The 14640-nt window shown below is 45.6% G+C and overlaps 1 protein-coding gene across 4 annotated transcripts in view; it reads left to right on the plus strand.

The window, feature by feature from the left end:
* DAAM2 (dishevelled associated activator of morphogenesis 2) overlaps window positions 1–14640 on the plus strand; it is a 257533-nt gene that overhangs the window by 215217 nt on the left and 27676 nt on the right. For all 4 annotated transcript variants that reach the window (XM_045009137.1, XM_045009135.1, XM_045009138.1 and 1 more), the window contains 5 exons: window positions 1336–1442; window positions 9837–9921; window positions 11279–11385; window positions 12156–12244; window positions 13676–13844. In XM_045009137.1, the coding sequence (XP_044865072.1) occupies window positions 1336–1442; window positions 9837–9921; window positions 11279–11385; window positions 12156–12244; window positions 13676–13844 (557 nt within the window). The remainder of the gene's footprint in view (window positions 1–1335; window positions 1443–9836; window positions 9922–11278; window positions 11386–12155; window positions 12245–13675; window positions 13845–14640) is intronic.

Here is a 14640-nt window from a genome sequence, read left to right on the forward strand (position 1 = left end):
TGAGAGCCCAAGGGAAATACTCCCAATGGGAGCCTTACCCTTATGGCTGCCTGTAAAACAGGTACATCAGTTATTTCTCTGCCATGTGAGAGTACTACCTAGGGCTTTTAAAGTAGTTTGGAGATGAAATTTTTTTTAAAAAGTCTATTTTAGACATGCCTGTGCAGAGCTTCCACTAGCCATATTCAGAGTCACACAAGCCCTTTGAGAGGAGAACAGACTCACTAAGCATCTTTGGGTCTCAAGTCCTGGTTAATTCTCCATTACTAGCAGACAATGAAAACTGAAGGGAGCTGGTTGCAGCTCTCTTATCCTCAGCTGCCCTGCAGAAGCTAGAGCTGCAGGGAAGGGCTACTCAGCTGCTGGCATAAGTTCCCTAACAGACCTGACTCCAATGGAGGATCAGGACTAGTGCTAATCTGCTCCAGCATGCCCCTTCCTGCCCCCTGACTCAACCCTTTCCTTTTCCTTATGCTGGGGTCTGGAGGGCAGCTGACGTCAGAGATGGTTATGCTGCCTCTGCCAGTGTCACACCTGTGGAGATTCTCCTAAGGGGGAATTCTCCAGGGTCAGTTTCTGGCCCTCAGTGGACTGGAGAATCTGGCTCTGAGACAGCACGGGGCATGCTCCTGCTGAACATCCACTTGGCGTTGGTTCCCGTTTTTGTGTGGAGAGTACAGCTGACTGACTCCTGGGATCTCACTCATCGTGTCGTTTCTCTGTGTTTCTTGGCATCCCTCACTCAATGGGAATTTGGCAGGCCTGTGTTCCAATGGTGAACTCAATAGTTAAGAGACAATATAAGGACTCTTATCCAACTGCCTCCAACTGGGATGCAACCTTTCCGTCCTGCTAGGCAACCTCTACTGCAGGCACTTCCTCCTGGAGGCCGTTCAGGCTTCTGAATAGATCTGTGTTCCTGGGGATATACACACACATGTGCACTGCACCATAATGCACCTGGTTCTGCTCTCATATTGGTTTTACACCAGCGTAACTCTGTTGATGGAGTTACTCCTGATTTACGATGGAGTGAGATCCGAATGGGCCCAATGCCTGGAAGCTAGGATGATCCTGCACAACTAATGATGATCAGCATTTGTTTGACTGGTGAACTGGGGTGAAGATCTGTCTGTCCTTCCTCCTTTAGAAGTTGATTTCTGGCACTTCCTATCTCCTATTCTGCCTCCTGGATCAATCTCCCCACAAGTTCAGCGCTAGTGGGTTAGGCCGGACTGTTGCCCAATATACTTGGTTCATTCTGTGGGTGTTGGCTAGAGAGAAAAGGAAGAAAAAACAGGGCATTGATTATTTTTTGTGTCTTCTTACTTGCAGAAAGAGATGGGCTCAACTGAGGACCTATACTTGTCCACACGGAAGGTTAAAGAGCTTTCTGTTATTGATGGCCGAAGGGCTCAGAATTGCGTCATTCTCCTCTCCAAGTAAGTGTAGTAGCTATGAACTCACAGTGTATAGCATGGTTAATGTGCATAGAGGCAAAGATAGACCCAACACACAGACACCCAAATACTGAGATCAACCGTGGACACCTGCCCATGCACACAGATGCAGATGTATCCACACCCAGACGAGAGATGAGCGCTTGCCTATGTGGAATTGCATCCACTCCTGGAGACCCAAATGTATTTACAGGTTTGCAAACACACCTGGTCATCCGAAACACAGGCACTCCACAGATCTATATTGAAACACAGGCAAGTAGATAGACTCTCAACTGCCATAAAAGCGCACAAACAAGTGTATGTGGGGAATTTGGCCACTGTGCAGGCAACAATACGCGGGCTGTCCCATAATGGTGCACACTGTGCACCATATATGCCATTTGGCAGCAGTTTTTCTGTCACATTCTTCTCTGCATATTGCTCCGAGAAACCCTTTGGGAGCACATCAGACCCCTGAAGGATGCTGGCAGATCCAATATATTTTTCTTCAGCCCCCCACTTTTTAAAAAAAATTTTATTGCCTTTGTGGGGAAGGCAGTGAATGGGAGACACACTCAGGAGACACTTTAGATGTTAAGTGCCAGCAGATGTTTTTTTCATCCTCCATAACCTCCTGCAATGACCTGTGTGTCCTCATATGCTGTGTATCTGGGCTATATGCACACCTTGCATGTCCTTTGCCAACCATTCTAGGCTAGGCTGCAGGTCTGTTGCTAAACAACAGGTCTGGCTCAGCTCTAAGCACAGCAGCAGAAGACTCCCCTTGCCACCGGAGAGGAGAGGAGTGTCGTCAACTGAGACAGCTTTTGGGGCGGGGCACTCAGAAAAAATCATTCCATTGCTCAGCAGGAGGTGCAGGTTAATAAGTGTTGGATTCCTCACCACCACCCCCCACTCCAGCAAGCTAACAGTTAAAAGCAAAGCTGCAGCCAGACCAGCAGAAATGGAGCCTGTTCTTTCCATTGCTTGGTGAAACCCACTGAGGTTCTCATAAGTTACTTATGTGACATTAGTCGGCATGTCAGCGAGACACCCTCCGCCCCCATTCCCAGTGAAGAGGGTCGGTTTACAGTTTTCTGTCTGCAATAGTTGCCTGCGCACGTCATTTGTGGCTGGCTGGGGGTTGTTTAGGGGCAGCAGGATTTTCATTCCATTTGACAGATCTGTTGACGTGTCTGGGGCCCAGATTAGCTCTTAAGCACGTGGAATGTATCTTACATTGATGGGAGAAGATCTCAGGGTGAGAGCCTGTTACTTGGGTTGTCAACAAGAGATTTGGGTTGTTCGCGCATCTTTCTTTTCCATACATTTAAGTTAACTGTAACCCGGTTAAAGGCACCAGGATGAAGCTCTAGGGACTGAATTTGTCTCTGTCCAAAGAACAAGAACAGCTTGGGCACTAGCTTCTCCCCTCCCCCCCCCCCCCCCAGTCCTTGTTCTGCCCTGCTCATATGCCTCAGACCTGACCTGGGGGAAGTCTCTGAAAGAGTGAGAGTGGTGGTCATTCTCCAGGCCTAGTCTTCTCTTCTCCAACTGCTAGCAAGTGGGCCTTGGGGAGTGGTTCTCAGATGTGGACACTTGTATTCTAGGAATTAGGCTGAGCACCATCAGCTCATTTCACATGGTCCACCAAGCCATCATCAAATGAGCATGTCTTTGAGTAGCTACTGATCTAGTTTGGATTCAAAATGGGGATTTGTTCCCCATTACCAACATCTCGAGATAAGTGGTGCCCACAGTAAACGACATTCTGACCCCCTTGTCTTAATAGAGAGGCCAAGGACTGAATGGAAAATGGAGAATGAACTCTCATTTCTTTCTTTGAGGAGGTTAGATTTGAGCCTAATGGATAGAGCAGTAGCGAGGGAAGCTTGCGGTGTGTTCTGTGCAACTAGGAAATACCCATCTCCAGGGCTATCAACCCAGCATTTTCCATGTGCATTAAATAGCCTAGATTCAGAAAATAAAAATTTTATAACATACAATGGGCGCTTTCCCTGAGTAAAGACGGAGTAAGGACCTAACAATGTCCCCCAGAATTGTTATTTTATTTAGAATCCACAGCTCCATAATCCCCTCCCAACCTCACAATACCCATTTAGGACAAAAGAAGCAAAAATCTTAGGACAAAAGGTTCCTTTAAATTCATGCCTTTCTGTTCCTCGGTTTATAGTCAGATTTACTTCCAAGTGCAGCATGTGGCTTTTTCGGGTTGATTGCAGACAATAATTACAAGGGATTTTATCATGCCTATGCTGTTTCCTTCCTTCCCCGGCTTCTTTATCCTTCCCTCCCAGCCTCCACCAAGCCTTTGAAAGTGAAATTCTCCAATCAGGGAAGGGGATTGGCATTCATGAGCATGTTGCTTTCCCTGCCCTCTTTGAAATACATCTTATGCGCACGCAGGCGTACACAATAAGTGTTCGTTTTGGGGGTGGTGGTGGGTTTTTTTGGGGGTTTTTTTGGTTTTTTTTTTTTTTTAAAAAGATGCTAAGCAAACAGAGTGCATTTGTGCAATCCTAAAATCCAAAGTTGCAGATCCAACTCTCAGGTTGCTGTAGTACTTTCCAACAGCTGTTTCCAATTGACTGTAAGTGTGCATACATCCCCGTAGTTTATTCCCTCTTTGTTTACACTAAACTGTCGTGTCCTTTAAAGTAAAAGAGCTGTATGAGGTTTTTTCCACTACTCGAATGATTTTGTTTTACTAACACAGTGTTAGAAAGGGTCAGGCAGAGCTCATATTTCATAGGCCCCAACAAGCCAAAACCTAGCTGGAGTGGGAAATAGCCATCTCTCTCATATTTAACAAGACTGTGGCAGAAGGGATTAATTGGGATAAATTAAAGGGGACGAAAATTGGAATGCTAGTTGATTTCTGTTGACAAGGAAATTAGTTGGTAAATGTCCTTCAGTGTCACCTTCCTCCTCATCCTCTTCCTCGTGAAAACTTTTTTTTTTCCCGGTCATTTACCATCACTGAAACCTTGGGGTTTTCTCCTGTGCAGTGGGTGCAATACTCATGTTGTGGAGCCTGATGAGTCTAGATCCAAGCCCTAGTCCATGTCAGGTAGCTATAAGCCAACTGCAAAGGGCTCAGATAAGCATCCAAAATGCAGCTCTGAATGTTTCACAAGGTCATTTTCTCGCACAGTACCTCCAGTATGTCCCGTTTGAGCCAGGTTACAAGACCAACTCTCTCTGCTGTGTCCTGGCTCCCACCAGGTCCAAGGACAGCCTCTTCTGTGATGTTTCTGACATGCACCAGTTTCTGCCACATCAGAAATCAGCCTCCCTCACAATATTCCTGATATCCCCAGTTTCCACCAGGTCAGAGGTCTCTGGTCAGACTTCTGTGGCCTGGAACAGCCCAGCCTGCCTGTCCCTCTGGACCTCATCAATTCTTCATCTCTTTTCAGCTCTCAGCTGGAAATTTCTCTGCTCTCCTTTACCTTTTCTTTCTGTCTGTTCCAAGTGTTCGGATTCCCTGATTTAATATGGTGTCCTTGCACAATTCCGTGTAGCGTTTGTCCTGTGCAGGCCAGGTGTCTTATGTTGTTTATCTCTGTGAATCAGTATGGACATAGGCAGTTATTGCGAATAACGTTTTTCATACTAAGGGAGCGCTGTACTGAAAGCATGTACTTGTGTGCCACTCATCAGCTGGCCTAGCTGAAGCCTTGGCAAAGACTATGGCACTGGGACTGTTGTATGCAAGTGGGCCATTCACGCCTGTTGCTCCTGTGCAGGAATTGGTCAGCAGTGCCCATCCCCAGGAACCATGGTGAGTGCTACAGAGGTGCCATAGATATACACCCAAGTGTAACTGAGGTGAACTGCAGATGTTTGCGCTCGGGCTGGAGGCCGGGCTCTGAAACCATGTGAGGGGAGGTGGGTCTCTGAGCCAGAGTTCCACCCAACCCAAACATCTACCCTGCAATTTTTAGTACCACAGCCTGTGCCCTGCGAGCCCAAGTCAGCTGTCTCAGGCCAGCTATGGCCATGCAGCACATCTTTTATTGGAGTGTAGACATACTCTACGGTTGGGTATCACACCAGTCTGCCAAATGGTACTGCCTTCTCAGCACATCAGTCATGGGATGTGGCCACCGGTTCAAATCCAGCCAGGTTTGGCAGTGAATAGCAGGCACTATTATTGAATGGCAGTTTGATGGCTGTTGTGGGGGAGAGGGAGTCATTCCATTTCCTTTAAGACAAATATCCGGATCCCAAAAACATACCATGTGCCAGCCTTGGCTGGTGGTTTCAGTTTCAGATGGCACATGAGCTTCCTTCTTATCCTACAGCCATCTCTCTAGGTCAGGATTCAATGGGGCATGTGAGAATGTGTGTGTGGAGGAGGAGTTCAGTGCTGCTATACCTATCCTGTGAGTTAAAAAGAGTTAGTCGGTCTCTGGGGCTGCCAATCTCAGTTCCTGTCACAAGAACCATGAGAATCCTTTTTGAAAAGGTAAACTATCTTGGTCAAAGATGAGAGATTTATTTTCCCAGGGAGAGAGGAAGAGTGGGAATGACATCCTCTTGGTAGGAAAAGTTAACGTACTTTGAATAACTTCATGGTACCCTGGCAGTAGGTGACTGCACTTCTTTGAAAGCTGAGCAAGACCTAACAGTACTTGCCCAGGAGTGGAGCAGTAAATTGAGTTGCTCTTTACTTCTCTGGAGAGAGTTGGCTGATGAATGATGGGTGTACTGTGATGGTCTTGCAGCGGAGGGGGAAGGGATAACACCAGCTTGAATCAATGGATATCTTTAAGGAAGAAAAATTAGAAAGTGCTGGATGTCTGTAAGGGAGATTGATGCGAAACGACGGCATGTCTCCCGGGCATGTTCTGAGTCAGGCAGACGTCTTTCTCTGAGAGGACCAAACAATAAGCCACTTGATGTCTGCAAGTGAAGCTGGCGTTAAATCATCCGAGGTGTCTGGGGGAGATTAGTGATGAATTACTCTGCAGAGTCAATAGGGATTATTTATGTGTCCAGAGGGGATAGAGGGAGGGAAGCTAAGTACCATATTAGAAGCTATTTGGTAATTGTTCAGCTTTAATGCCACTAGGAGAAGCCACAAACAGTTGGGTCTCCTTGCTCCATCACCATGCGGGGAGGGATGGGCAAGGAGAAGAGAGTGGGATTCCTTCCACTGCTCTTTAGGTCCTTTTCCATCTGACCAAGGCTGGGGCAGGATTGAATGCAGGTTTGGGCACTGTCTGCACTATAGACAAAGCCTATTGTAGCTGAAGAAGAGAGTGCTGCATTCCTTTTTAAGTCACATGTCACCAGCTGGGTTTGCAGCCAAGATCTCTGTTGTCAGTGAAGATGTATGAAGCAGAGAGGACGCAGCTGGAATTACACATGCCATTTGGAGTCTGGAGGACTGTGGCAGTTGGATAAATAATCTTTGGCTCTGGAGACTTGGTAAGAAAGTCACTGATGTTGGAGAATAGCTCTCCAATGCTGAGCTGTAATTTCTACAGTGTCACTTTCTGGGCCATAAATACACTTTAATTTGGTGTCTGTACCACACGCCAGGGAAACCTCTATTCAGTCTTGAATGGAAAGATGTTACGCATCTGCTTTAGGTTCCTGTTTAATCAGTTCACCTGTTTCTGTTTAAATGCACCACATCTGTTTCATGTTACTGTTGGAGATTTTCAGATCTATTACAGGGCTGATTGGGAGTTTCGAAAATATAACGAGAATCGTTTGATTAACAACCCTTTGTGCCAGTTGTTCAGCTGGCTTCTAACTGTGGGAATCCATGTTTGTGCTGTTGACATTTCAAGAGTTACAAGCAGTTACTGCTCCAACAGAAAAATAAACCCCATTTTGATGAGTCCCTTCTATCAGATTTAATAGGATCTGTATTAGTCTGGGATGCCCACTTGCAGTCTTCATGACCCCATTACAGGCTTGCAAGTGACCAAGCTCAACTGCCTCCCTGCAGATGAGTGGGCAAGCTTTATGGCACTCTCTAATATGGACTGGGTCAACCAAGCCAGATATTTTCCTGCTTGTGGTTGGGCACAGATGCATCAAAAAAATCAGTGTTTGTGTAGCTGTCTGTCATTTTGGGGCGCTCAAATATTTTTGGTGCTGGTGAAAGGTTCCAGGTCGATGGAGTTGGAAACTGAAGTCTTCAGTTAGGCCACAGAACAGATTAGAGTGACCAGCAGCAACATGAGCTTCCCCCACTGTCTTTGCCAATGTACCTCAAACCTGTCTGTTCAGTTTTTGGCCCCTTGTTGAAACGGATGCCAATCGGAGAGGATGCTCTGTGTAATGAATGCTATGTTTTTCCATATCCTCTCAGCCTGAACTGTTTCAATTTTAGGTCAGGGTGAAAAGCAGAGTAAAGACAAAGTTAGATTTCCATGCGAGAGCAGGGTGTGCGTGTCTCCTCTGTAACAGTCTGCAGGATCTCTGCCTCACAATATGGCATCTACCTCCTGCAGAGAGCAGTCTCCTAGAAATGTAAAGGTGCAGTCCCAAGAAAAACAAAACCATAACATTTATGTAGTCACAATGGGTATGCATCTGCTAGAAAGTAGGCAGAGACCTACCAAATCATTTCACATTAGGCTCTTCAGCCATCAGATTGTAACAGGTTTTGATCACTAGCAAGTTCATAGACTCCCAGATTTTAAGACTGATAGATTTTGAGAGCAGAAGGGGTCAGACCATTAGATCATCTAGTCTGATCTCTAGTTTAATTCAGGCCATAGAATTTCATCCAGTTCCCCCTGTGTTGAGTTGAGCTTGAGTCAACCTGTAACCTAGAAGTAAAATGTTTTTTTCCAACCTTTCATTTCCAAGCCTTTTAATCCTCTCATCTCTTCTAACTGTGGCTCAACTGTATGCCTTGTATGGAAATCTAGTTTCTCTACCTTTTGTGCTGGCAGTTGGCCCTGTGCACCATTTCTACTGTAGCTTCATTTCTAAAACAGACTGGGTGAATAGTTGGGAACAGCATAGCTGAAGCTAGTTAGGAGGCATAATTTTTAAAAAGCTTTTGAATGTCTGCTGATTCATATTTTAGTTCCCAGCTGTTTATTATATTGGGCAACGTTAAAATGATTTAAATTTCTCAGATTTAGTAATATTTCCTGTCTGTAAAAATAAAGCATTTACATTTGCTTTTGCATAGTTCCAAAAACGTGATCCCATCCAAATGGCAATAGCAGCATGAAATGTTACCATGATGTTTCTCAGCACTGAAGACAAAAACATTCTGCTGCATTCATCAACCCCATGACTCATTTATTTTTTTATTTTCTTCCCCCTGCTAAATGTTAAGTAATGCCCCCTCCCACTTTGCCTTGCCTTGTCTGTAGGCTTCACCCCTGATGTAGAGACTTTCTTTGGGAGTAAGATGGCAGTTCCCTTTGTGGTCCGTTCCATCTTGGAACAACCAATGAGGATGTCAAATGTGGTGTGTGGACTTTGTAATGTGGACAGCTGTTCACGAAGAACTGGATTGTGGACCACCAAGCCCATTTCAGACAAGCCAGCTGGCAGCCATTAGATGGTAACAAGTTTTGATTGCTGCTGGTCTGCATCGGATTTGAACTGGTGACCTAGAGGTGAAAAGACTCTTTGATCAATTCACTGAGCCCTGCTTGTTTTGCCGTAACTGATTGCCTCATTAACTGCAGACCTCTAAAGAAGAGGGCAGAGGCTGGAGAGAGGATGATGATAATTTTACCACCTTGTCAGTCTGGCACAGGAGCTCCTATCTTGACATGGCTAGCACTGCTGAGGGGTGTAACTCACTACCTGCCTAAATTCATGATGTCAATTCCCTTTTCAGCTGTGAACGCTGGCACAGTGAATTTCTCAAGCAAAACCAAGACACTTGCGCAAAACAAATCTATTTCTTGATCCAGAAGGGGGAAGGTTCAGCACCATTACTCAGTGGCCTTGGAGATGCTTTAATAATATTCCCAGAGGTGAAGCTTAGGTTCATAGTTGGATTCAATGGTATGTAGATTCCGGGTGTGAAGAGTAAAAGTGTTTGAAAAGGAAGGTGTCTGTGATGAGGGAAGATAAAAGGAATTCTGATCTATGAGAAGCCAATTGTTGTTGTTTTCCTCCTGCTTTTGATGTGACTTCGATTAGCTGAAGTGGGGGGTGGGGGGAGTATGAGCTGGAAAGTCTTTGTACACCAGAATTGATTAGATCATCTTAACAAAGGTGACTGACTTCTTTAGACAAGCAAAGCGGGGGTGGAGGGGAAGAGTGTCATAGGAGGCCCTGTGTTGAAGCTGTCAATGTGGCCTTTTATGTCTTGTGCTTTCTGGGGGGCTTTTGGTATTCCTCAAATTACTAATGGGGCAGTATTAACACTATTGAAAGGTTGAAGCTGTCAAATGACGAAATCAAACGGGCGATCTTGAAGATGGATGAACAAGAAGACTTGGCCAAAGATATGCTGGAGCAGGTGAGAAGAATCACAATTACTTCGTACAGTGGTTGGTCTAAGGATAATGGGCCAGTTTCTCCTCTTGGAGCAGCTCATTGGGCCCATTTAAGACCTAGGATAAGTGGATGCAGCTCAGTCAACTTCACTGGAAATGCCTCCGCTTATAGTAGGTCTGAATTTGGCCCTGAGACATAATTGTGCTTATGTAAAAGAGAATTTTGCCCAGTGTGCCAAATGCATCCTTGATGTAACTCCATTGATTTTGATGGAGTCACACCTGGAAGAGTTTGGTTCAGTAAGTTTTTCTATTACATTATAACTTCAGTTCTCTGATCTAGAGAATATGTGGTTATAACTTTTTATCAGTAATAGTTTTTCTTTCTCTTAATTTCTACTTTCCCTCTACTTCTGCTCTCCTGTTCAACCTACTTCTTCTCTCTCTTTTTCTTTTGTTTTGTTTTGTTTTGCTTCATTTCTGGTTTAGTGATTAGAGCAGCAAACTGGAGACCTTTGGGTCTATTACCAATTCTGCTGTTGGTTCACTCTTTGCCTGAGTTTTCCCATCTGTGAAATGGGGGTAAATGATGCTTACCCATATTTGGACAGTGCTTAGCGATCCTTGCATTAAAAAGTGCAAAGTCGTCGTTGTCTTATTATTTTTTATTATTCTGACCCCTCCATAAGAGATGGTCCCTTTTTATGCTCGATCTTAATGTTTAATTTTATACACAAAATTTTACATGCCTGTGCCCGGCTCCCCTGATGTGTCAGAGATTGAGCTGCTCTGCATCTCAATATCAAATTGTTGGTTTCTTTAGATAAAATATAAGAGCAATGATAAAAAGCAGATCCACTGCTTGGTGTTTCTTGCAGGCAGTGTGGGCCGGGGTGTGCACATGACAATATTTATAACTAGATTGTAGCATGACTCCCACCAGATATGTCAAAAATCTGTCAAAGTATGAGCTTTTAAGGTCAGCACATGAATAGCAGCCCGTGTCAGGCACATATACAGTGGCTTAGATATTGTTTATTGTTTCTGCAGAGCAGGGCAGGGGAGGAGAGAGATAGTTGGGGCTTTGTGTGGTACTTTAGAGTGAGTGGAATAGATAATCTCCACTTGGAGGGGCAGATTCTACTCTCATTTACATCAATGTAAATCTGCTGTGGGAGTGCAAGAAGTTCTTTCTAGATTTACACTGGTGTAACTGAGAGCAGAATTCAATCACTTGAGGGAAGCAGCTGCTCTGCCTCACAGTAGCACAACAATTCACTCACTCTCTTGCACGCGGTCTCACTCTCCATCTGCACGGGTGTATCTCTCTCTCTCGCTGGAGCCCTCATGCTTCTTTTTGATTTGTGTCTGTGGTTCTAGCTGCTGAAGTTTGTTCCTGAGAAGAGTGATATCGACCTGCTGGAGGAACATAAACACGAAATTGACCGCATGGCCCGGGCTGATCGATTCCTCTATGAAATGAGCAGGTCTGTGTAACATATGCTGAGAAAATGCCCTGAGGGCTTCTTGGGAGCTGCTGTAATTGTGATAGAAAATGGATAATGTGACATTGATGGAAAACAATCAAGATATTGTGGGCCAGATTCTGCACTGAATTACACCCTGGGGCGCCCAGACATCCACAACGTGAAGACATTTCAAGTCATTATATAAGCATTTCTTGGTGGTAAGGACTCTCTCTGAGTGCCATTTAGGGGGAATCTCTAAATTGACCAGAACATGTTTGTTCCACCCATCCAACACTGTTCACATACACAGATGTTCATATCTGGCTTTCAACTGCTGGATCTCCTGGTTGGGACTCATCTCACACTCCTTTTCCATCTGTCTGTCACATTTCCCCCCTCCTCCCCCCACTGGGATCTGTCCCTTTTCCTATCCCAACCTGACACCTCTCCTGAGTGGGACTCCTTTTCCATTTACCCCCATTTGGAGTCTACTATAAAAATGCATCTTTCTGAAAGAGACTGGAAACTAACCATATCTCATGGGCGACTGGTAGAAGTACAAAGCCTGTGTCTTTATGCCACACTCCTCAGTCTGAGTAATAGCACCTACACTGACCGACAGGCATTGGGAGCAATAGGCCTTTATATGCTGCAGGCTGCATTGGTAATCCCACCTCTGGATCAGTTTTGTGTATAAAATGAACTGTGCCTGTGCTGAATCTGTGTTTGAGCATTGCCTCCTTAGGTAGCCCAAGCTTCATGACTTCCCTCTGCTTCCCCTTATGTAGGATCGATCACTACCAGCAGCGGCTGCAGGCGTTATTCTTTAAGAAGAAGTTTCCAGAGAGGCTGGCAGAATGCAAGCCTAAAGTGGAAGGTATGGCAAAGGCCTCTGCAGGGAGTCGGTGGGGGGAAGGGAATGTCTGAGTGATTTACCCACATGCTGTGTTTGTGGAGAGTCAGGGTTTGGCTACACTTGCAGCTGTACAGTGCTGGGAGTTAAAGCTGTCTTTGTACAGCTGTGTAGGGAAAGTGCTGCAGTGTGGCCACATTTGTAGCATTTGCAGTGGTGTTGGAAGTGGTGCATTATGGGCAGCTATCCCAGTGTCCAAGTGGCTGCAATGTGCTTTTCAAAAGAGGGGGGTGGGGTGGAGTGTGACAGGGAGCGTGGGGGAGACAAAGAGAGTGGATTTTTGGAGCTAACACTGTGTCAGCTCCCTGCCTTGCAAGTTCTAAGGACTTGAAGATACACAGCACCAACCTTCAATCATTTTAAAAGTTTCGACCCCTTCCCCCACCCCTCTCTCATTCACTAAATGCAAATAGCCTTCAGACCAGATAAGCAGGTGCTCCAAAACGCCCCCCCCCCACCGGGCTGCTTCTCTCCTCAAGCAAATACTAGCTGTGGACATTCATCCCCCTGCCTGCCTCATTCACAGCAAACAGGAGCTGCGTTTGTTTTTTAGATAAGCAGCTCCGGGAGCCCTGAGTTCACAACAAAACAAAGAGAGGCATCACAACAAAACAAAGAGTGTTATCTTTACTTAAAAAGCATTATGGGAAGGTTCCGGAGATCAGTTACAGCATAGTAAGATTAATCACTGTTTACACTGGCACCCCAGCACTGCAAGAGCAGTGCTGTTCTCTTTATTCCTCTCGTCGAGGTGGAGTACAGCCAGCGCTGTAGCCAGGGAGATACAGCGCTGTCTGTGCCTTGCCAGTGTGGACGGGGAGTAAGTTACAGCGCTGTAAAGCCGCCACCAGTGCTGTAACTCTCAAGTGTAGCCAAGCCCTTTGTCAGTACAAGGCAAGACCACCAGCTAACGTTGTCATTACATGCGAAGGTTCAATAAAGTTGTTACTGCAGAATATGTCTTAACTGCTGCCCTCTGTTACCCTTTGCCACGGAGCCACCAATGCCGTGTGCCCTTTTTCTAAAGGCAGACTTTCTTCACAGCCCCAACCCCTGTAATTCCCCATCAGCTGTGGCTGTAACAGCAGATACACACAGTCCCTGGTGCTCTTCTGTAAATGTGTTCTTTTTGAGGAGGGGAAGATAGGATTCATTCAGGTATTTAAACTGCTCCTAGGCTCCCTTCTTGGATATTACAGTGAGCATGTGAGCATGTTCCATTCAGCATTTTCAGATGACATTGCCCTGGTTGAGGCCATGATCGGCCCCAGGATTGGACGCTTTGAGACTGGGGATCCCTGGGGCTGTGCTTTGGAATGCTTCGAATCAGAGGATAAATGCCTCCAGAAAAGTTGCTGTGATGTAACCTTGGGTCATCTTTTACTTCTTTTCAAGCCATTCTTCTGGCCTCCAAAGAGCTCACCCGCAGCAAGCGCTTGAAGCAGCTCTTGGAAGTTGTCCTGGCTTTTGGCAATTACATGAACAAGGGCCAAAGGGGAAGTGCGTATGGCTTCAAAGTCTCCAGCCTGAACAAAATTGCAGACACTAAATCCAGCATAGACAGGTAGGCTTGAAAGTCCCTAAGTAAATGAAAGCTACCATGCTGCATCTTGCTTCCTGTGGTGACATACTGTAGAGAATTTCAAATGATGTCTTACCTTTACATTTCAATGGTGCTTTCACTCTGAAGTGCTTTAGAAGCAATTAATACTGCACTGCAATTCAGTCACATCTTGGGTGGAACTCGTCAGCTGTTTAACTGCATACAGCAACGCTACCTGTATTTAATGTTCCACAGCTAATTGAAACTGCTTAATATCCTTTCTTTTGCAAAAAGAGACATGGAATCTTTAGCAGCCACAAGAAGCCAGGGCCACAGTTTTACATCTCATCCCAAATGCAGTCCCTCCGACAGTACAGCATGTCTCCTGCCACCATTCCAGGGCATAGGTTCTGTACTGACTCAGAGGAAAGAGTGTCACCTACTGATCAGTAACACCCTGCAGCACTTTAGGTTCTCCTTGGATGTCTCCCATGCAGGTATTTACTAGGCTGTACCCCCTCTCCCCCACCCCTTTGCCGGGATCTGATGAGACAACAGTTCTGAGGGGAATGGCTTCAGACTGTCACAGAATGAGTAATTGCCATAAGAAGTCACTTGGAATTGATCCCTATCTTAAAGACATTAAACCAATAAACCTGAACTTTGTTTTAACTACTGCTATGTGCTTCCTGTATACACATTCTGAGGTTACTCATCCCCTATGTAGCTACTGCCTAGATAGTTTTTTCCTTTGGCCTGGATGAGCCTGAGTTTCCATATCTGGAAAGTCCTATGCAGATCCTATGGCATCCCTAAG

Source organism: Mauremys mutica, chromosome 3 (genome assembly GCF_020497125.1).
Source record: "Mauremys mutica isolate MM-2020 ecotype Southern chromosome 3, ASM2049712v1, whole genome shotgun sequence".
In the NCBI taxonomy this organism is placed as follows: domain Eukaryota; kingdom Metazoa; phylum Chordata; order Testudines; family Geoemydidae; genus Mauremys; species Mauremys mutica.